Genomic DNA, 23,964 nt, shown 5'->3' with positions numbered 1-23,964 from the left:
TCTTCATATGAGACTCTCTCTCATGAGTCCACAATAAATTCCCAAGCGTTTTTTTGATGCAGATGAATTGAATGAATGGCTGGTCGGAGGCTGAGACAAAAAGAGATCCCTGCATTCAGGGCAGCCATTAAATGCAGTCCCTGCTGCCATATCATGCAGCTGTTGCTCACTGAGGTGTGGGAAATTGGGAATTTTTTGTAAACAAAAACGTTATCTGCAAACATAAGAGATTATTTGTCCTATTGTTAAAAAAGCTCAAGTATATGTCTTGCTAATGCTTACTTCCAATGTCATTTCTACTATATTGAGAGTTAAATGTAAGTGTCCCTGTGCAGAAAGAGAGGACCTCAGCTTGGACAAGAGTCTGCCCTTTACTAGCTACATAACATCACACATTAAATTGTTCTCAGCTGAAAAAATGGAGGTAATAACACATGACCATCTGTTTTGAGAATCAAATTGGATAATACCTATGGTATGTGATATGTGTGTAAATCCCATATCAGGAATACTTTCAAATAAAACAAAACACCATATGAGATGAGGATGGTTCAGAGTTTATTCAGAAACATATAGCTAAGAATCTCGCTGGTAGCAGAGACATAACCCAAAGTTATCATGAAAAGAAGAAAGAAGAATACAAGAACCATGAGGAGGATATTGAAAACAAAAATATGATTGCAAAGATTATTGATCAGTTGCAGAAACCTAAATTCCTTAGAAGCAGAGAATGAAGCTCTTGACTTTTGAGTCAAAGCTGAGACCATGGCTCAAAATTGAGAACACACGAAGCTGGCAAATGATCCACAAAGTGTAAGGAAAAAGGGAATCAGGATGAAGTATTTTGCCCTCCCTCAAGCTGATTCACAAGATTTTAAACATGAAGAGAAGTCATAAAAATTTGGGTGAGAGCATGGTGGCTGTCAGTAGCAAATTAAATTAGTCCCCCAAAAGATAAGTCAGTTGAGCAGAAGGTTGTTGTGTGAGGATGGTGGTTCTCTTGGGACTTGATCAGCAGCAAGAAGGCTGGCAGCAGCTGGACACACAGGTGGGCTGGAAGCAAGTGGTCCTGCAGCAGGTGGTCTCACAGCAGGCTGGGCGGCAGCAGGGCTGGCAGTAGCTGGAGCCACAGCTCTGGTTGAAGCAACCAGGCAGGCAGACAGTCGTGGGGTGGTAGCAGGTTCTTCTGCAGTACACAGGTGCACAGGAGCTGCTCTGGCCATAGCTGGACCCACAGCAGGTGGGCTGGCAGCAGGGTGTGCTGCAGCAGGAAGGCTGGCAGCAGCTGGTCACACAGGTGGGCTGGCAGCAGGTGCTTTGACAGCAAGTTGGGCGGCAGCAAGGCTGGCAGCAGCTGGACACACAGCAAGAGGGCTGGCAGCAGGGTGTGCTGCTGCAGGTGGTCACTGTGGTGGGCTTCCAGCAAGTGGTCCTGCAGCAGGTGGTCCTGCAGCATGTAGGCTGACAGCAAGGGGAGCAACAGTGGGTCATGGTGTCAGGGGTGGAGGGTGGGCTTCTGTTCAGAGGTGAGTTTCCCAGAATCTGATGACCCCTTGCAATCTGCACCTTTTGTACATCTGGCCTCCAAAGTTTCCACCAATCAGCAGGACTTTTCCTTGTTTCTGTTTACATTGTTTTCTCAGTCTGCTTGTGATTCTCAAAGGGTAGTTGTTTCCTTAAGGTTAAACAGATTAAGGTTTAATCTGTTTCTTAATTGTGAATTACTCATAGACACTTTGTTTCAGATAAAAGGAAGCCCGTCTCATCATCAGCATCATTCCTGTTCTGACCATCATCTGGTCATGTGATAGTTCCTGGTGATCTGGGAGGCTCAGGAAGTTCTCTCTGTCCAGCCTCATGGTTGGCTGTATGTAGACTGGGAAGTGTCTGTGGGGAGAAGCATGACGCTGATATATTTACAGTGACAAAATGAATCCATGCCTAGGCCCAAGACTAGTCACCAACCAAATTCTGACTCAAGACTAACAGGCATCTCTCTGTGCGACCCACACCACCTGTCTTTCAGTTCTTTGAACGTCACTTGGGAAGAGGGTGTTTGTCACAGTGTGTTCCATGTGGCAGAGAAGATCGAGAGCAGTTGGATGCAGAGAAATCCACTGGGATTTAGACAGCATCAAGCAATCTATGCCCCGAGTGACCATTCATTCTGACTTGTCTGTGAGTGTGGTGATTCCAGGATGAGAATATGGGACTCTCTATGGCATAACTGCTTGAGATTCAGGCCAACCAGCATGCTCTCTGGCTCTAGCTGCAACCCGGTTACTAACACAGTAAGCAGCATGTCTTCTCTCTCTCCTTCTATTTCTTTTTAATGAAGGAATTAGATGAGTTGAGATGATGCCTGATTCATCATGGAGTTCTAACATGTTTAAAACATTTTCCAGGTATACTATTCATTTGAGAAGAATGCAAATTATTAATTTTCAACTTGATATAGTATTATATTGTAAATACATCTATGTCCCCATTACATCTATGTTAGGAAATAGAAATTAATCCTATTATCTCCCAATTATATCCTCTTACTCATTCCCAAAGACAGCTAATCACTCTGTCAAGTTGTAATCCAGTAGGTAACTTTTGGTTTTTTAAAGTTTTCATGTGAATAAAAAAGTATAGTATTTGCTTCTCTATTTCTTTGGCATAAACAAAAGTAATCTTAATCGCCTAGTCATTTTGGACTCTTCATACAAGCAAAGCAGCAGACAGAGAAAGTAGTTCCTATTTGGTGAGGGATAATTACCCTCAAGCCATATAGTGTAGCAGAATATATCTATAGCTCAGGAGATTTACTGAGTATATTAATTTACTAGCAGTGCCCTGATGAATTACTGAAAAAAAGTGGCTTAAATTTGTTTATCAAAGTTCTGAAGGCCTCTTTTCTGAAATTAAGGTGTTGGCAATGTTGTTTTCATCTGAAGACTGCGAGGGAACTATCTGTTCCAGGTCTCTCTCCCTGACGTGTCGAAGTCTATCATCTCCAAGTGTGTTTGACATAATTTTTCTACTATATGCATACTGTCTCTGAATTTCTCCCTTGTAGATAGACAGTCATATTTAATCAGAGGCCTAATTGTTTCCAATATGACCTTGTCTTATCAGATAACATTTTAAATGATTCTATTTGAATATGAATTTTGAGGGACACAAATTAACCCATAACACTGCAGAATCTCATAGTGTGTCCATGTCCAGTGATAACCACAAATGAGTAGAAACGGCAATCACAGTGGACAATGGTATAGTAACCAGGGGCTCAGACCCTTCAGTAAGGATGTTCTGAGCTGCTCTATCAGCAGTTATCTAAACCAACAAGAGTGCTGGCCAGGGGTGAAGGGAGAATAGAACTAGTGGTAATTAACGGAGTTTATGAAACTTAGGTGCACTGTATTATAGCAGAAGTAAGTATAGATTATTTAATTGGCCTTCATTTTATATCTCACTTCCTCTCCTTTCTTTTCCTTTCCTTCTTCTTTCTTCTTTCTTTTCTTTTTTTCTCTTTCTTTCTTTCTCTTTTTTCTTTCTTTCTTTCTTTCTTTCTCTTTCCCTTCCTTCCTTCCTTTTTTCCTCCCTTCCTCCCTCCCTTCCCTTCCCTTCTCGCTTTCTTTCTTTCTTCCTTCCTTCCTTCCTTCCTTCCTTTCCCTCCCTCAGTTCCTCCCCGCTGCCTCCTTTCCCTCCCTCCCGTCCTTCCTTCCTTCCTTCCTTCCTTCTTTCCTTCCTTCCTTCCTTCTCTCTCTCTTTCTGTTTTTCTTTCCTTCTTTTCTCTTTCCTTCTCCTCTCATCTTCTGTCCCTTCTCTTCCTCTGCTTCCTCTCTTCCTCTTCCTCTTCCTCCTTCTCCTAGAGCTTGTGGCTGCCCATCCTATTTAAGTAGCAAATATTTGACTTGAGTGGAGCTAATTGTAGATCGTAGACAAGTTTTCGTGACTGCACTCGTATATCTTGGATGTTAGTGTGCTTTGATCAATTTCCATCTGTCGAAATCTGCATCTCTGTGCCTAAGGGTTCCTGTATTGCAGCTGTAGAAAGTCATGCCACCTGTGAATGCAACACAGAGAAAAACACTCAACCAATGATTCTGGAGAGCTGATTTATAAAGACTCTAGCTTCCCCATTCCTGAAGTAGGATAATTCTAGCTGTGTGTTTTTCATCATTTCTGATAGTTTTCCCTTTAGTTTAAGCTTTAGTTGGTGACTGTGATACCGACTTAATAGTGTGCCTTCTTCTGTATCACTTCCCCAATCCCTACCGATGTGATCTGCACTTCCCAGTAAACTAGTTTCACTGGAATCTTTTCTTCAAAGTCTCTTCTGGGAGAAACTAGTCTATGACAATATGTTAACTCTCTCAGCCTCAAATTTCTCACCTCTACAAGGGGAACATTATTACCTATTTTGAAAGTTTGTTAAATAGTTAATAATAATGTACACAAAGCATTTAGTCAATGCCCATCACATGGCAGGCAACACAGAATTAGTGATTTTTGTTCAGAAAATTTCTAATTTTAATGTTGAAGATAAGAATATTTTTGTAATAATTAACTAGATCAATTAAATACTTTTTTTCAAGGTGTACTTAGGTATAATTGACAAATAAAAATTTGTGTATATTTCAGGTATACAATGTGATGCTCTGATATATATATTCATTGTGAATAACATATTTATTAGGTCACATAATTACCATTTCCTTTTTATTTTTGTGGTGTGAACATTTAAGATCTACCTTCTTGGTAAATTTCAAGTATATGATAAAGTGTTTTTAACTATAGTCATATTACTGTACATTAGACATGCTGAGCTTATTCATCTTTCATAACTGATGCTAGTCAAAGAGAATGTCCTAGTTTTCATCTCCTTTACTTCATCCCTGAACGATGATCACAGTCAGTGGCTGTTGTCTCTTAGCCAAGTCTTCAGAGCATTCTAGAGCCACAGTCTCAGAAGTGGCATCTGTCATGGAAATCTACATTGTTAGCTCATCAGAGGTATTTCTACCACTCCCCTGCTGGTAGGAGTCCCCAAGAAGAGGACCTAGGTCCCTAATCTTTGTATTTCTCACAGATCCAGTATCAATCAACGTTCCGTGGGTGAATGCTTAGCTTGCATCAGTTCAGGAGCTGAAGCACCAACCTCTGTGTATCATGACTTCGGTTTTTTTTTGTTTGTTTGTTTACTTTAAGTTCTAGGGTACATGTGCACAACGTGCAGGTTTGTTACATATGTATACGTGCGCCGTGATGATGTGCTGCACCCATTAACTCGTCATTTACATTAGATATATCTCCTAATGCTATCCCTCTCCACTCCCTTCTCCCCATGACAGGCCCCGGTGTGTGATGTTCCCCTTCCTGCGTCCAAGTATTCTCATTGTTCAATTCCCACCTATGAGTGAGAACATGTGGTGTTTGGTTTTTTGTCCTTGCGATAGTTTGCTGAGAATGATGGTTTCCAGCTTCATCCATGTCCCTACAAAGGACACGAACTCACCGTTTTTTATGGCTACATAGTATTCCATGGTGTATATGTGTCACATTTTCTTAATCCAGTCTATCATTGATGGTCATTTGGGTTGGTTCCAAGTCTTTGCTATTGTGAATAGTGCCACAATAAACATACGTGTGCATGTGTCTTTATAGCAGCATGATTTATAATCCTTTGGGTATATACCCAGTAATGGGATGGCTGGGTCAAATGGTATTTCTAGTTCTAGATCCTTGAGGAATCACCACACTGTCTTCCACAATGGTTAAACTGGTTTATAGTCCCACCAACAGTGTAAAAGTGTTCCTATTTCTCCACATCCTCTCCAGCACCTGTTGTTTCCTGACTTTTTAATGATAGCCATTCTAACTGGTGTGAGATGGTATCTCATTGTGGTTTTGATTTGCATTTCTCTGATGGCCAGTGATGATGAGCATTGTTTCATATGTCTGTTGGCTGTGTGAATGTCTTCTTTTGAGAAGTGTCTGTTCATCTCCTTTGTCCACTTTTTGTTGGGGTGGTTTGTTTTTTTTCTTGTAAATTTGTTTGAGTTCATTGTAGATTCTGGATATTTGCCCTTTGTCACATGAGTAGATTGCAAACATTTTCTCCCATTCTGTAGGTTGCCTGTTCACTCCGATGGTAGTTTCTTTTGCTGTGCAGAAGCTCTTTAGTTTAATTAGATCCCATTTGTCAATTTTGGCTTTTGTTGCCATTGCTTTTGGTGTTTTAGACATGAAGTCCTTGCCCATGCCTATGTCCTGAATGGTATTGCCTCGGTTTTCTTCCAGGGTTTTTATGGTTTCAGGTCTAACATTTAAGTCTTTAATCCATCTTGAATTAATTTTTGTATAAGGTGTAAGGAAGGGATCCAGTTTCAGCTTTCTACATATGACTAGCCAGTTTTCCCAGCACCATTTATTAAATAGGGAATCCTTTCCCCATTTCTTGTTTTTGTCAGGTTTGTCAAAGATCAGATGGTTGTAGATGTATGGTATTATTTCTGAGGGCTCTGTTCTGTTTCATTGGTCTATATCTCTGTTTTGGTACCCAGTACCATGCTGTTTTGGTTACTGTAGCCTTGTAGTACAGTTTGAAGTTAGGTAGCATGATGCCTCCAGGTTTGTTCTTTTGGCTTAGGATTGTCTTGGCAATGCGGGCCCTTATTTGGTTCCATATGAACTTTAAAGTAGTTTTTTCCAATTCTGTGAAGAAAGTCATTGGTAACTTGATGGGGATGGCATTGAATCTATAAATTACCCTGGGCAGTATGGCCATTTTCACGATATTGATTCTTCCTATCCATGAGCATGGAATGTTCTTCCATTTGTTTGTGTCCTCTTTTATTTCATTGAGCAGTGGTTTGTAGTTCTCCTTGAAGAGGTCCTTCACATCCCTTGTAAGTTGGATTCTTAGATATTTTATTCTCTTTGAAGCAATTGTGAATGGGGTTTCCCTCATGATTTGGCTCTCTGTTTGTCTGTTATTGTTGTATAACTGTGCTTGTGATTTTCGCACATTGATTTTATATCCTGAGACTTTGCTGAAGTTGCTTATCAGCTTAAGGAGATTTTGGGCTGAGACAATGGGGTTTTCTAAATATACAATCATGTCATCTGTAAACAGGGACAATTTGACTTCCTGTTTTCTTAATTGAATACCCTTTATTTCTTTCTCCTGCCTGATTGCCCTGGCCAGAACTTCCAACATTATGTTGAATAGGAGTGGTGAGAGAGGGCATCCCTGTCTTGTGCCAGTTTTCAAAGGGAATGCTTCCAGTTTTTGCTCATTCAGTATGATATTGACTGTGGGTTTGTCATAGATAGCTCTTATTATTTTGAGATCGTCCCATCAATACCTAATTTATTGAGAGTTTTTAGCATGAAGGGTTGTTGAATTTTGTCAAAGGCCTTTTCTGCATCTATTGAGATAATCATGTGGTTTTTGTCTTCGGTTCTGTTTATATGCTGGATTACGTTTATTGATCTCCGTATGTTGAACCAGCCTTGCATCACAGGGATGAAGCCCACTTGATCATGGTGGATCAGCTTTTTGATGTGCTGCTGAATTCAGTTTGCCAGTATTTTAATGAGGATTTTTGCATCAATGTTCATCAGGGATATTGGTCTAAAATTCTATTTTTTTGTTGTGTCTCTGCCAGGCTTTGGTATCAGGATGATGCTGGCCTTATAAAATGAGTTAGGGAGGATTCCTTCTTTTTCTATTGATTGTAATAGTTTCAGAAGGAATGGTACCAGCTCCTCCTTGTACCTCTGGTAGAATTTGGCTATGAATCCGTCTGCTCCTGGACTTTTTTTGGTTGGTAGGCTATTAATTATTGCCTCAATTTCAGAGCCTGTTATTGGTCTATTCAGGGATTCAACTTCTTCCTGGTTTAGTCTTTATCCATTTCTTCAAGATTTTCTAGTTTATTTGTGTAGAGGTGTTTATAGTATTCTCTGATGGTAGTTTGTATTTCTGTGGGATAGATGGTGATATCCCCTTTATTATTTTTTATTGCGTCTATTTGATTCTTCTCTCTTTTCTTCTTTATTAGTCTGCTAGCAGTCTATCAATTTTGTTGATCCTTTCAGAAAAGGAGCTCCTGGATTCATTGATTTTTTTGAAGGGTTTTTCCTGTCTCTATCTCCTTCAGTTCTGCTCTGATTTTAGTTATTTCTTGCCTTCTGCTAGCTTTTGAATGTGATTGCTCTTGCTTCTCTAGTTCTTTTAATTGTGATGTTAGGGTGTCAATTTTAGATCTTTCCTGCTTTCTCTTGTGGGCATTTAGTGCTACAAATTTCCCTCTACACACTGCTTTAAATGTGTCCCAGAAATTCTGGTATGTTGTGTCTTTGTTCTCATTGGTTTCAAAGAATATCTTTATTTCTGCCTTCATTTTGTTATGTACCCAATAGCCATTCAGGAGCAGGTTGTTCAGTTTCCATGTAGTTGAGTGGTTTTGAGTGAGTTTCTTAATCCTGAGTCCTACTTTGATTGCACTGTGGTCTGAGAGACAGTTTTTTTTTTTTATAATTTCTGTTCTTTTACATTTGCTGAGGAGAGCTTTACTTCCAACTATGTGGTCAATTTTGGAATAAGTGTGATGTGGTCCTGAGAAGAATGTATATTCTGTTGATTTGGGGTGGAGAGTTCTGTAGATGTCTATGAGGTCTGTTTGGTGTAGAGCTCAGTTCAATTCCTGGATATCCTTGTTAACTTTCTGTCTTGTTGATCTGTCTAATGTTGACAGTGGGGTGTTAAATTCTCCCATTATTATTGTGTGGGAGTCTAAGTCTCTTTGTAGGTCTCTAGGGACTTGCTTTATGAATCTGGGTGCTCCTGTATTGAGTGCATATGTATTTGGGATAGTTAGCTGTTCTTGTTGAATTGATCCCTTTACCATTATGCAATGGCCTTCTTTGTCTCTTTTGATCTTTGTTGGTTTAAAGTCTCTTTTATCAGGGACAAGGATTGCAACCCCTGCTTTTTTTTTGTTTTCCATTTGCTTGGTAGATCTTCCTCCACCCCTTTATTTTGAGCCTATGTGTGTCTCTGTATGTGAGATGGGTCTCCTGAATACAGCACACGGATGGGTCTTGACTCTTTATCCAATTTGCCAGTCTGTGTCTTTCAACTGGAGCATTTAGCCCATTTACATTTAAGGTTAATATTGTTATGTGTGAATTTGATCCTGTCATTATGATGTTAGCTGGTTATTTTGCTCGTTAGTTGATGCAGTTTCTTCCTAGCATTGATGGTCTTTACAATTTGGCATGTTTTTGCAGTGGCTGGTACCGGTTGTTCCTTTCTATGTTTAGTGCTTCCTTCAGGAGCTCTTGTAGGGCAGGCCTGGTGGTGACAAAATCTCTCAGCATTTGCTTGTCTGTAAAGTATTTTATTTCTCCTTCACTTATGAAGCTTAGTTTGGCTGGATATGGAATTCTGGGTTGAAAATTCTTTTCTTTAAGAATGTTGAATATTGGACCCCACTCTCTTCTGGCTTGTAGAGTTTCTGCTGAGAGATCTGCTGTTAGTCTGATGGGCTTCCCTTTGTGGGTAACCCAACCTTTCTCTCTGGCTGCCCTTAACATTTTTTCCTTCATTTCAACTTTGGTGAATCTGACAATTGTGTGTCTTGGAGTTGCTCTTCTCGAGGAGTATCTTTGTGGCGTTCTCTGTATTTCCTGAATTTGAATATTTGCCTGTCTTGCTAGGTTGGGGAAGTTCTCCTGGATAATATCCTGCAGAGTGTTTTCCAACTTGGTTTCATTCTCCCTGTCACTTTCAGGTACACCAATCAGATGCAGATTTGGTCTTTTCACATAGTCCCATATTTCTTGGAGGCTTTGTTCCTTTCTTTTTCCTCTTTTTCTCTAAACTTCTCTTCTCACTTCATTTCATTCATTTGATCTTCAATCACTGATACCCTTTCTTCCAGTTGATTGAATTGCCTACTGAAGCTTGTGCATTCATCCTGTAGTTCTCATGCCATGGTTTTCAGCTCAATCAGGTCATTGAAGGACTTCTCTATACTGGTTATTTTAGTCAGCCATTTGTCTAATCTTTTTTCAAGGTTTTTAGCTGCTTTGTGGTGGGTTCGAACTTCCTCCTTTAGCTTGGAGAAGTTTGATCATCTGAAGCCTTCTTCTCTCAACTCATCAAAGTCATTCTCTGTCCAGCTTTGTTCCATTGCTGGTGAGGAGCTGTGTTCCTTCGGAAGGAGAGAAGCGCTCTGATTTTTAGAATTTTCAGCTTTTCTGCTCTGTTTCTCCCCATCTTTGTGGTTTTATCTACCTTTGGTCTTTGATGATGGTGACATACAGATGGGGTTTTTGTGTGGATGTCCTTTCTGTTTGTTAGTTTTCCTTCTAACAGTCGGGACCCTCAGCTGCAGTTCTGTTGGAGTTTGCTGGTGGTCCACTCCAGACCCTGTTTGCCTGGGTATCAGCAGAGGAGGCTACAGAACAGCAAATATTGCTGAACAGTAAATGTTGCTGCCTGATCTTTCCTCTGGAAGCTTTGTCTCAGAGGGGTACCCGGCCGCGTGAGGTCTCAGACTGCCCCTACTGGAGGGCGTCTCCCAGTTAGGCTTCTCGGGGGTCAGGGACCCACTTGAGGAGGCAGTCTGTCTATTCTCAGATCTCAAACTCCATGCTGGGAGAACCACTACTCTCTTCAAAGCTGTCAGACAGGGACATTTAAGTCTGCAGAGGTTTCTGCTGCCTTTTGTTCGGCTATGCCCTGCTCCAGATGTGGAGTCTACAGTGGCAGGCGGGCCTCCTTGAGCTGTGGTGGGCTCCACCCAGTTCGAGCTTCCTGGCCACTTTGTTTATCTACTCAAGCCTCAGCCATGGCAGGCACCCCTCCCCCAACCTCACTGCCACCTTGCAGTTCAATCTCAGACGGCTGTGCTAGCAATGAGTGAGGCTCCGTGGGCATGGGACCCTCTGAGCCAGGCACGGGACATAATCTCCTGGTGTGCCGTTTGTAAGACTGTTGGAAAACGACAGTACTAGGGTGGGAGTGACCCAGTTTTTCAGGTGCCATCTGTCACAGCTTCCCCCGACTCCTTGCGCTTCCCAGGTGAGGTGATGTCTTGGCCTGCTTTGGCTCATGCTCAGTGTGCTGCACCCACTATCCTGCACCCACTATTCTGCACCCACTGTCCAACAAGCCCCAGTGAGATGAACCCGGTACCTCAGTTGGAAATGAAGAAATCACCCATCTCCTGCTTCGCTCACGCTGGGAGCTGTAGACTGGAGCTGTTCCTATTTGGCCACCTTGGAACTGCCCCCTATCATGACTTCTATGAATGCAGAAGTTCTACTTTGCTCCTTTCTTACATTATTTTGATTTCCCTGAAAACACAAGTTTTGCATTTCTTTAGATGGTTCATATTGTCCTCAAAAACTGCAGAAGGTTGTTTCATTCCCTTCCTTCGCACAGAGATAATGGATTGTGCCAAGTCTTACATGCCCGTTGCATACTTTCTCAATTCCCAGCTTTGTTCTTACTTAATTTTCCTCATAACATTTCAATTAGGGGACAAATTTTCTTAATGTGGCATAAGGTACTGTCTGTATTTTACAAGGAATAACTTAGTTTCATTTACTTTGTCAATAGGTATTCAGGAGACAGAGGCCATATAACAATTTTATTTATGTGACATCGAGAATAAGTTTCTTCAGATGAGACTCTCTCTCATGAGTCCACAATGAATTCTCAAGCATTTTTTGATACAGATGAATTGAATGAATGGCTGTTCAGAGGATGAGACGAAAAGAGTTCCCTGCTTTCAGGGCAGCCATTAAATGCAGTCCCTGCTGCCATATCATGCAGCTGTTGCTCACTGAGGTGTGGGAAACTTATTTGGGAAAACTTTTTTGTGAACAAGAATGTTATCTGCAAATATAAGAGATTATTCCTCTCATTGTTAAATAAACTCAAGTGTATGTCTTGCTAGTGCTGACTTCCAATGTCATTTCGCTATATTGAGAGTTAAATGTAAGTGTCCTTGGGCAGAATGAGAGCACCTCAGCTTGGACAAGAGTCTGTCTTTTATTAGCTACATAACATCACACATTAAATTGTACTGAGCTAAAAAAATGAAGGTAATAATACATGACCATCTGTTTTGAGAATCAAATTGGATAATACCTATGGTATGTGATATGTGTGTAAATCCCATATCAGGAATACTTTCAAATAAAACAAAACACCATATGAGATGAGGATGGTTCAGAGTTTATTCAGAAATATATAGGTAAGAATCTCTGCTACCAAGGACATAACCCAAAGTTATCATGAAAAGAAGAAAGAAGAATACAAGAACCATGAGGAGGATATTGAAAACAAAAATATAATTGCAAAAATTATTGATCAGTTGCAGAAACCTATATTCCTTAGAAGCAGAGAATGAATCTCTTGACTTTTGAGTCAAAGCTGAGATCAAGATTCCAAATTGAGAACAGAGGAAGCTGGCACACGATCCACAAGGTGTAAGGAAAAAGAGAATCAGGATGAAGTATTCTGCCCTCCCTCAAGCTGATTCCCAAGATTTTAAACATGCAGAGAAGTCATAAAAATTTGGGTGAGAGCCTGGTGGCTGTCAGCAGCAAAGTAAATTAGTCCCCCAAAAGATGAGTCAGTTGAGCAGAAATTTGTTGTGTGAGGATGGTGGTTCTCTTGGGACTTGATCAGCAGCAAGAAGGCTGGCAGCAGCTGGACACACAGGTGGGCTGGAAGCAAGTGGTCCTGCAGCAGGTGGTCTCACAGCAGGCTGGGCGGCAGCAGGGCTGGCAGCAGCTGGAGCCACAGCTCTGGTTGAAGCAACCAGGCAGGCAGACAGTCGTGGGGTGGTAGCAGGTTCTTCTGCAGTACACAGGTGCACAGGAGCTGCTCTGACCACAGCTGGACCCACAGCTGGTTTGGCCACAGCAGCTGGACCCACAGCAGGTGGGCTGGCAGCAGGGTGTGCTGCAGCAGGAAGGCTGGCAGCAGCTGTTCACACAGGTGGGCTGGCAGCAGGTCCTGCAGCAGGTGTTTTGACAGCAAGTTGGGCGGCAGCAAGGCTGGCAGCAGCTGGACACACAGCAGGAGGGCTGGCAGCAGGGTGTGCTGCTGCAGGTGGTCACAGTGGTGGGCTTCCAGCAGGTGGTCCTGCAGCAGGTAGGCTGACAGCAAGGCGAGCAACAGTGGGTCATGGTGTCAGGGGTGGAGGGTGGGCTTCTGTTCAGAGGTGAGTTTCCCAGAATCTGAAGACCCCTTGCAATCTGGACCTTTTATACACCTGGCCTCCAAAGTTTCCGCCGATCAGCAGGACTTTTCCTTGTTGCCATTTACCTTGTTTTCCACAGTCCTTTTGGTATTGTCAAAGGGGAAGTTCTTTCTTGAAGATTATGAATCTATTGAAAGTAAGTGTTTAATCTGTTTCTTAATTGTGAATTACTCATAGACACTTTGTTTCAGATAAAAGGAAGGCAGTCTCATCATCAGCATCATTCCCGCTCTGACCATCATCTGGTCATGTGATAGTTCCTGTTGATCTGGGAGGCTCACGTAGTTCTCTCTGGCCAGCCTCATGTTTGGCTGTATGTAGGCTAGGAAGTGTCTGTGGGGAGAAGCATGACGCTGATGTATTTATGGTGAGAAAATTAATTCATGCCTGGGCCCAAGACTAGTCACCCACCAAATTTTAACTCAAGACTAACAGGCATCTCTCTGTGCCACCCTTACCATCTGTGCCTTTCAGTTCTTTTAACGTCACTTGGGAAGAGGCTGTCTGACACAGTGTGTTCCATGTGGCAGAGCAGATCGAGAACAGGTGGATGCAGAGAAATCCACTGGGATTTAGACAGCATCAAGCAATCTATGCCCTGGGGCAACCATTCATTCTGACTTGTCTGTGAGTGTGGGGATTGCCAGGTTGATAATGGAGGACTTTCTATTACATAACTGCTTGAGATTCAGGCCAACCAGTATGCGCTGTGGTTCAAGCCCTAAACTAGTTACTAGCAAAGTAAGTGTCATTTCTTTTATTTATTTATTATTATTATACTTTAAGTTTTAGGGTACATGTGCATGATGTGCAGGTTAGTTACATATGTATACATGTGCCATGCTGGTGTGCTGCACCCATTAACTCACCATTTAGCTTTAGGTATATCTCCTAATGCTATCCCTCCCCCCTCCCCCCACCCCACAACAGTCCCCAGAGTGTGATGTTCCCCTTCCTGTGTCCATGTGTTCTCATTGTTCAATTCCCACCTATGAGTGAGAATATGCGGTGTTTGGTTTTTTTTTTTTTTCTTGTATTATTATTATTATTATTATTATTATTATTATACTTTAGGTTTTATGGTACATGTGCGCAATGTGCAGGTAAGTTACATATGTATACATGTGCCATGCTGGTGCGCTGCACCCGATGTTTGGTTTTTTGTTCTTGCGATAGTTTACTGAGAATGATGATTTCCAATTTCATCCATGTCCCTACAAAGGACATGAACTCATCATTTTTTATGGCTGCATAGTATTCCATGGTGTATATGTGCCACATTTTCTTAATCCAGTCTATCATTGTTGGATATTTGGCTTGGTTCCAAGTCTTTGCTATTGTGAATAGTGCCGCAGTAAACATATGTGTGCATGTGTCTTTATAGCAGCATGATTTATAGCCCTTTGGGTACATACCCAGTAATGGGATGGCTGAGTCAAATGGTATTTGTAGTTCTAGATCCCTGAGGAATTGCCACACTGACTTCCACAATGGTTGAACTAGTTTACAGTCCCACCAACAGTGTAAAAGTGTTCCTATTTCTCCACATCCTCTCCAGCACCTGTTGTTTTCTGACTTTTTAATGATTGCCATTCTAACTGCTGTGAGATGGTATCTCACTGTGGTTTTGATTTGCATTTGTCTGATGGCCAGTGATGGTGAGCATTTTTTCATGTGTTTTTTGGCTGCATAAATGTCTTCTTTTGAGAAGTGTCTGTTCATGTCCTTCGCTCACTTTTTGATGCGGTTGTTTGTTTTTTTCTTGTAAATTTGTTTGAGTTCATTGTAGATTCTGGAAGACAACATTTTAAATGATTCTACTTGAATATCAATTTTGGGGGACACAAATTAACCCATAACACTGGAGAATCTCATAGTGTGTCCATGTCCAGTGATAACCAGAAATCAGTAAGAACAGCAATCACAGTGGACAATGGTATAGTAACTAGAGGCTCAGACCATTCAGAAAGGAAGTTCTGAGCTACTCTATCAGGCAGTTATCCAGACCAAGAAGAGTGCTGGCCAGGGGTGAAGGGAGACTAGAGCTGGTGGTAATTAATGGAGATTAGGAATCTCAGGTGCACAGTATTATAGCAGCAGTAAGTGTAGCTTATTTCATTGCCCTTCCTTTTACATCTCAGTTCCTCTTTTTCCCTCTCTCTCTTCCTTCCTTCCTTCCCCTCCTTCTTTCCTTCCTTCCTTCTTTCTTTCTTTCGTTTTTTCTTTCTTCTTTTCCTTCCTTCCATCTTTCTTTTCTTTTCTCTCCTCTTCTTTTCTCTTTCTTTCTTTCTTCCTTTCTTTCTTTCCTTCTTTCCTTCCTTCCTTCCTTCCTTCTTTCTTTCTTTCTTTCATTCTTTCGTTCTTTCTTTCTTCTTTTCCTTCCTTCCATCTTTCTTTTCTTTCCTCTCCTCTTCTCTTCTTTTCTCTTTCTTTCTTTCTTCCTTCCTCTTTCTTTCTTTCTTTCTTTCTTTCTTTCTTTCTTTCTCTCTTTCTTTCTTTCTTTCTTTCCTTCCTTCCTTCCTTTTCTTTCTTTTCTTTTTCCTCCTCTTCTCATCTTCTGTCCCTTCTCTTCCTCCTCTTCCTCTCCTCTTCTTCTTCCTTCTTCTAGAGGTTATTACTGTCCATCACATTTAAGTAGCAAAGATTCGACTTGACTGGAGCTAATTGTAGATCGTAGACAAGTTTTCATGACTGCACCCGTATATCTTGGATGTCAGTGTGCTTGGACTAATTTCTGTCTGTCAGAATCTGCATCTCTGTGCCTAAGACCTCTTGTAATGCAGCTTTAGAAAGAAAGTCGTGTCACCTGTGAATGCAACACAGAGAAAAACACTCAACCAATGATTCTGGAGAGCTGATTTATAAAGACTCTAGCTTCCTCATTCCTGAAGTAGGATAATTCTAGCTGTGTGTTTTTCCTTATTTCTCATAGATTTCCCTTTAGTTTAAGCTTTAGTTGGTGACTGTGATACTGACTTAATAGTGTACCTTCTTCTGTATCACTTCCCCAATCCCTACCGGTGTGATCTGTACTTCCCAATAAACTAGTTTCACTGGAATACTTTCCTCAGAGTCTCTTCTGGGAGAAACTAATCTATGACAATACGTTAACTTTCTCAGCCTCAAATTTCTCATCTCTACAAAGGGGACATTAATACCTATTTTGAAAGTTTGTTAAATAGTTAATAATAATATACACAAAGCATGTAGCCAATACCCATCATATTATAGGCAATGCAGAATTAGTAGTTTTTGTTCAGAAAATTCCCAATTTTAATGTTGAAGATAAGAATATTTTTGTAATAATTACTAGATCAACTGAATACATTTTTCCAGCTATATTGAGGTATAATTAACAAACAAAAATTGTGTATATTTCAGGTATACAAGGTGATGTTCTGATATATATATTCATTGTGAATAACATATTTATTAGGTCACGTAGTCACCATTTCCTTTTTATTTTTCTGGTGTGAACATTGAAGATCTACCTTCTTGGTAAATTTCAGGTATATGATAAAGTGTTTTTAACTATAGTCACATTACTGTACGTTAGACATGCTGAACTTATTCATCCTTCATAACTGATGCTTGTCAAAGAGAATGTCTTAGTTTTCATCTCCTTTACTTCATCCCTCAACGATGATCACAGTCAGTGGCCGTTGTCTCTTAGCCAAGTCTTCACAGCATTTTAGATTCACAGTCTCAGAAGTTGGCGTCTGTCATGGAAATCTACATTTTTAGCTCATCAGAGGTGTTTCTACCACTCCCCTGCTGGTAGGAGGCCCCAAGAAGGTGACCCAGGTCCCTGACTTTTCAATTTCTCTCAGAGCCAGCATCAATCAATCCTTTCATGAGTGAATGGTTATCTTACATCAGTTCAGGACCCGAAGCACCAACATCTGTCTATTATGTCTTCTATGAATGCACAAGTTCTACCTTGCTCCTTTCTTAGATTCTTCTGATTTCCCTGAAAACAGAAGTTTTTCATTTCTCTAGGTTCTTCATATTGGCCTCACAAAATGTGGAAGGTTGTTTTATTCCCTTCCTTAGCTCAGAGATTATGGGTTGTGCCAAGTCTTACCTGCCCATTGCATAGTTTCTCAATTCCCAGCTTTGTTCTTACATAATTTTACTCATAACACTTCAAGTAGGGGACAAATTGTCTTAATGTGGCATAATGTATGGTCTGTATTTTACAAGGAATAACTTAGTTTTATTTACTTTGTCAATAGGTATTCAGGAGACCGATGCTGTATAAGAATTTTATTTACGTCACACTGAGAATAAGTTTCTTCAGATGAGGCTCCGTCTCCTGAGTCCACAATAAATTCTCAAACATTTTTTGACGCAGATGAACTGAATGAATGGCTGGTCAGAGGCTGAGATAAAAAGATCCCTGCATTCAGGGCAGCCATTAAATGCATATCATGCAGCCTTTGCTCACTGAGGTGTGGGGAACTACTTCGGGATTTTTTTGTGTGTGAACAAAAGCGTTATCTGCGAATATGACAGATTATTCCTCTCATTGTTAAATAAACTCAAGTACACATCTTGCTAGTGCTGACTTCCAGTGTCATTTCTACTATATTGAGAGTTAAATGTAAGTGTCCTTGGGCAGAAAGAGAGGACCTCACCTTCGACCAGAGTCTGCCCCTTACTAGCTACATAACATCACACAGTAAATTGTTCTCAGCTGAAAAATTGGAGGTAATAATACATGATCATCTGTTTTGAGAATCAAATTGGATAATACCTATGGTATGTGATATGTGTGTAAATCCCATATCAGGAATGCTTTCAAATAAAACAAAACACTATATGAGATGAGAATGGTTCAGAGTTTATTCAGAAACATATAGGTAAGAATCTCTGCTACCAGGGACATAAACCAAAGTTATAATGAAAAGAAGAAAGAAGGATAAAAGAACCATGAGAAGGATATTGAAAACAAAAATATAATTGCGAAGATTATTGATCAGTTGCAGAAGCCTAAATTCCTCAGAAGCAAAGAATGAAGCTCTTGATTTTTGAGTCAAAGCTGAGATCATGACTCCAAATTGAGAACAGATGAAGCTGGCACATGATCCACAAGGTGTAAGGAAAAAGAGAAACAGGGTAAAGTATTCTGCCATCCCTCAAGCAGATTCCTAAGATTTTAAACATGCAGAGAATTCATAAAAATTTGGGTGAGAGCATGGTGGCTGTCAGCAGCAAAGTAAATTAGTCCCTCGAAAGATAAGTCAGTTGAGCAGAAGGTTGTTGTGTGAGGATGGTAGTTCTCTTGGGAGTTGATTAGCAGCAAGAAGGCTGGCAGCAGCTGGACACACAGGTGGGCTGGAAGCAAGTGGTCCTGCAGCAGGTGGTCTCACAGCAGGCTGGGCGGCAGCAGGGCTGGCAGCAGCTGGAGCCACAGCTCTGGTTGAGGCAACCAGGCAGGCAGACAGTCGTGGGGTGGTAGCAGGTTCTTCTGCAGTACACAGGTGCACAGGAGCTGCTCTGACCATAGCTGGACCCACAGCTGGTTTGGCCACAGCAGCTGGACCCACAGCAGGTGGGCTGGCAGCAGGGTGTGCTGCAGCAGGAAGGCTGGCAGCAGCTGTTCACACAGGTGGGCTGGCAGCAGGTTGTCCTGCAGCAGGTGTTTTGACAGCAAGTTGGGCGGCAGCAAGGCTGGCAGCAGCTGGACACACAGCAGGAGGGCTGGCAGCAGGGTGTGCTGCTGCAGGTGGTCACAGTGGTGGGCTTCCAGCAAGTGGTCCTGCAGCAGGTGGTCCTGCAGCATGTAGGCTGACAGCAAGGGGAGCAACAGTGGGTCATGGTGTCAGGGGTGGAGGGTGGGCTTCTGTTCAGAGGTGAGTTTCCCAGAATCTGATGACCCCTTGTAATCTGGACCTTTTATACACCTGGCTTCCAAAGTTTCCACCAATCAGCAGGACTTTTCCTTGTTGCTGTTAACATTGTTTTCCACAGTCCCTTTGGTATTGTCAAAGGAGACGTGGTTTCCTAAAAGTTATGAATCTTTTGAAAGTAAGGGTTTAATCTGTTTCTTAATTGTGAATTACTCTTAGAAACTTCCTTTCAGATAAAAGGAAACTCGTCTCATCATCAGCATCATTCCTGCTGTGACCATCATCTAGTCATGTGATAGTTCTTGGTGATCTGGGAAGCTCAGGAAGTTCTCTCTGCCCAGCCTCATGGTTGGCTGTATGTAGACTGGGAAGTGTCTGTGGGGAGAAGCATGATGCCGATATATTTACGGTGACAAAATGAATCCATGCTTGGGCCCAAGACAATTCACCCACCAAATTCTGACTCAAGACTAACAGGCATCTCTCTGTGCAATCCTCACCACCTGTCTTTCAGTTCTTTGAACGTCACTTGGGAAGAGAGTGTCTGTCACAGTGTGTTCCATGTGGCAGAGCAGATCGAGAGCCGGTGGATGGAGAGAAATCCACTGGTCTTTAGACAGCATCAAGCAATCTACGCCCAGGGGTGACCATTCATTCTCACCTGTCTGAGAGTGTGGGGATTACCAGGATGAGAATGTAGAACTTTCTATGACATAACTGCTTGAGATTCAGGCCAACGTGCATAAGCTGTGGCTCTAGCCATAACCCTGGTTACTAGCACAGTCAGTGTCATTTCTTCTCTTTCTTTCTTAGACGGAGTCTTGCTCTGTCGCCTAGGCTGGAGTGCAGTGGTGTGATCTCGGCTCACTGCAACATCCGATTCCCGGGTTCAAGGGATTCTCCTGCCTCAGCCTCCCGAGTAGCTGAGACTACAGATGCCCGCCACCATGCCCTACTAATTTTTGTATTTTTAGTAGAGAGAGAGTTTCACTATATTTGTCAGGCTGGTCTCGAACTCCTGACCTTGTGAGCTGCCCGCCTCGCCCTCCCAAAGTGCTGATATTACAGGCGTGAGCCACCATCCACAGCCTCTCCTTCTATTTAATGAAGTAATTAGATGAGTTGAGATGACACCTGATTCATCATGGCGTTCTAACATGTTTAAAACATTTTCTAGGAATACCATTCATTTCAGAGGACTGCAAATTATTAATTTCCAACTTGATACATTATTATATTGTAAATATATCTATGCCTCCATTACATCTATGTTAGGAAATAGAAATTAATCCCATTCTCTCCCAATTATATCCTCTTACTCATTCCTAAAGACAGCTAATCCCTCTGTCAAGTTGTAATCCTGTAGGTAACTTCTGGCTTTAAAAAATATTTATGTAAATAAAAATTATAGTATTTGCTTCTCTATTTCTTTAGCATAATCAAAAGTTTTTGGACTCTTCATGTCAGGAGAGCAGCAGACGGAGAAAGGAGTTACTATTTGGTGAGGGGTAATTATCCTCAAGCCATGTAGTGTAGGAGAATATATCTATAGCTCAGGAGATTTACTGAGTATATTAATTTACTAGCAGTGCCATGATAAATTACTGCAAACCAAGTGGCCTAAATTTGTTTTTTCACAGTTCCTAAGGCCTCTAGTCTGAAATTAAGCTGTTGGCAACGTTGTTTTCTTCTGAAGTCTATGAGGGAAGTATCTGTTCCAGGTCTCTCTCCTTGACTTGTAGATGTCTATCATTTCCATGTGTGTTTGACGTAAGTTTTCTACTATATGCATACTGTCTCTGAATTTCCCCCTTGTGTATAGATATCAGTCATATTTAATCAGAAGCCTAATTGTTTCCAATATGACCTTTTCTTATCACATAACATTTTAAATGATTATATTTGAATATGAATTTTGGAGGACACAAATTAACCCATAACACTGCAGAATCTCACAGTGTGTCCATGCCCAGTGATACACAAAAGAGTAAAACAGTAATCACAGCAGACAGTGGTATAGTAACCAGGGGCTCAGACTCTTCAGGAAGGATGCTCTGAGCTACTCCCTCAGTCAGTTATCTAGACAAACAAGAGTGCTGGCCAGGGGTGAAGGGAGAATAGGACTGGTGGTAATTAATGGAGTTTATGAATCTCAGGTGCACTGTATTATAGCAGCAGTAAGTGTAGCTTATTTCATTGGCCTTCATTTTATATCTCACTTCCTCCCCCAGCTTTTCATTTCCTTCTTCATTTTTCTTTCTTTCTTTTTCTTCAATCACCCCTTCTCCTTCCTTCGTGTTTTTTTTTTTTTTTGGTTCCTTTATCCCTTCCCTTCCCTTTCCTTTTCCTTCCTTCCTTCCTCCCTTCTCTCTCTTTTTCTTTTTTGTTTCTTTTCTCTTTCCTCCTCTCATCTTCTGTTCCTTCTCTTCCTCTCCTCTGCTTCTTCCTTCTTCTAGAGCTTGTGGCTGTCCATCACATTTAAACAGCAAAGATTTGACTTGAGTGGAGCTAATCATAGGTCTCAGACAAGTTTTCATAAGTGTGCCCATATATCTTGCATGTTAGTGTGCTTGGATTAATTTCCATCTGTCAGAGTCTGCATCTCTGTGGCTAAGGGCTCTTGTATTGTAGCTGTAGAAAGTCATGCCACCTGTGAATGCAACACAGAGAAAAACACTCAACCAATGATTCTGGAGAGCTGATTTATAAAGACTCTAGCTTCCTCATTCCTGAAGTAGGATAATTCTAGCTGTGTGTTTTTCATCATTTCTGACAGTTTTCCCTTTAGTTTAAGCTTTAGTTGGTGACTGTGATACTGACTTGATAGTGTACCCTTTTCTGTATCACTTCCCCAATTCCTACCGATGTGATCTGCACTTCCCAGTAAACTAGTTTCACTGGAATCTTTTCTTCAAAGTCTCGTGGGGAGAAACTAATCTATGACATTATGTTAACTCCCTCAGCCTCAATTTTCTTCTCTCTATGCTGGGAATATTAATACCTATTCTGAAAGTTTGTTAAAGAGTTAATAATAATGTACACAAAACGTTTAGCAAATACCCATCACATAGCAGGCAATCCAGGACATATTAGTGTCTCTTGTTCAGAAAATTACCAATTTTAATGTTGAAGATAAGAATATTTTTGTAATAACTAACTAGATCAACTAAATACTTTTTTCCTAGCTGTACTGACGTATAATTGACAAATAAAAATTGTATCTATTTCAGGTATACAAGGTGATGCTCTGATATATATATATTCCTTGTGAATAATATGTTTATTAGGTCACGAAGCTACCATTTCCTTTTAATTTTTGTGGTGTGAACATTTAAGATCTACCTTCTTGGTAAATTTCAGGTATATGATAAAGTGTTACTAACTATAGTCACATTACTGTACAGTAGACATGCTGAACTTATTCATCTTTCATAACTGATGCTAGTCAAAGAGAATGTCCTAGTTTTCATCTCCTTTACTTCATCCCTGAACGATGATCAGAGCCAGTGGCCGTTGTCTCTTAGCCAAGTCTTCAGAGCATTCTAGATTCACAGTCTCAGAAGTTGGCATCTGTTATGGAAATCTACATTTTTAGCTGATCAGACGTACTTCTACCACTCCAATGCTGGTAGGAGGTCCCAAGAAGGTGACCCAGGTCCCCAACCTTTATATTTCTCTCAGAGCCTGTATCAATCAATCTTTCCATGGGTGAATGCTTAGCTTACATCAGTTCAGGACCCAAAGCACCAACCTGTGTCTATTATGACTTCTATGAATGCACAAGTTCTACTTTGCTCCTTTCTTGCATTCTTCTGATTTCCCTGGAAACACAAGTTTTTCATTTCTTTGAATGCTTCCTATTGGCCTCACAAAATGCAGAAGGCTGTTTCATTCCCTTACTTGGCTCAGAGATTATGGATTGTGCCAAGTCTCACATGCCCATTGTGTAGTTTCTCAATTCTCAGCTTTGTTCTTACATAATTTCCCTCATAACATTTCAATTAGGGGACAAATTGTCTTAATGTGGCAAAATGTACGGTCTGTATTTTACAAGAAATAACTTAGTTTCATTTACTTCGTCAATAGGTATTCAGGAGATGAAGGCTGTATAAGCATTTTATTTACATGATATCGACAATAAGTTTCTTCATATGAGACTCTCTCTCATGAGTCCACAATAAATTCCCAAGCGTTTTTTTGATGCAGATGAATTGAATGAATGGCTGGTCGGAGGCTGAGACAAAAAGAGATCCCTGCATTCAGGGCAGCCATTAAATGCAGTCCCTGCTGCCATATCATGCAGCTGTTGCTCACTGAGGTGTGGGAAATTGGGAATTTTTTGTAAACAAAAACGTTATCTGCAAACATAAGAGATGATTTGTCCTATTGTTAAAAAAGCTCAAGTATATGTCTTGCTAATGCTTACTTCCAATGTCATTTCTACTATATTGAGAGTTAAACGTAAGTGTCCTTGTGCAGAAAGAGAGGACCTCAGCTTGGACAAGAGTCTGCCCTTTACTAGCTACATAACATCACACATTAAATTGTTCTCAGCTGAAAAAATGGAGGTACTGACACATGACCATCTGTTTTGAGAATCAAATTGGATAATACCTATGGTATGTGATATGTGTGTAAATCCCATATCAGGAATACTTTCAAATAAAACAAAACACCATATGAGATGAGGATGGTTCAGAGTTTATTCAGAAACATATAGCTAAGAATCTCGCTGGTAGCAGAGACATAACCCAAAGTTATCATGAAAAGAAGAAAGAAGAATACAAGAACCATGAGGAGGATATTGAAAACAAAAATATGATTGCAAA

At 41.0% G+C, this 23,964-nt stretch overlaps 3 protein-coding genes across 3 annotated transcripts; all 3 read right to left on the bottom strand.

Annotated features, from left to right (window-relative positions):
- Nucleotides 1-536: 536 nt before the first annotated feature.
- LOC129017349 (keratin-associated protein 9-4-like) lies at nucleotides 537-1,544 on the bottom strand. Its single transcript, XM_054457809.1, has one exon. It carries the CDS (start codon nucleotides 1,489-1,491, stop codon nucleotides 1,012-1,014), a length of 480 nt encoding a protein of 159 aa, XP_054313784.1. The 5' UTR covers nucleotides 1,492-1,544; the 3' UTR covers nucleotides 537-1,011.
- Nucleotides 1,545-12,601: 11,057 nt separating this feature from the next.
- On the bottom strand, nucleotides 12,602-13,209 carry LOC129017348 (keratin-associated protein 9-2-like). The gene has a single exon (XM_054457808.2). It carries the CDS (start codon nucleotides 13,207-13,209, stop codon nucleotides 12,703-12,705), a length of 507 nt encoding a protein of 168 aa, XP_054313783.2. The 3' UTR covers nucleotides 12,602-12,702.
- A 4,952-nt stretch (nucleotides 13,210-18,161) lies between these two features.
- Nucleotides 18,162-19,114, bottom strand: LOC129018062 (keratin-associated protein 9-2). Its single transcript, XM_054459244.2, has one exon. It carries the CDS (start codon nucleotides 19,101-19,103, stop codon nucleotides 18,579-18,581), a length of 525 nt encoding a protein of 174 aa, XP_054315219.1. The 5' UTR covers nucleotides 19,104-19,114; the 3' UTR covers nucleotides 18,162-18,578.
- Nucleotides 19,115-23,964: the final 4,850 nt, after the last annotated feature.

Source organism: Pongo pygmaeus, chromosome 19, assembly GCF_028885625.2.
Source record: "Pongo pygmaeus isolate AG05252 chromosome 19, NHGRI_mPonPyg2-v2.0_pri, whole genome shotgun sequence".
Taxonomy (NCBI): Eukaryota; Metazoa; Chordata; class Mammalia; order Primates; family Hominidae; genus Pongo; species Pongo pygmaeus.
This window is presented reverse-complemented; position numbering and strand designations above follow the sequence as displayed.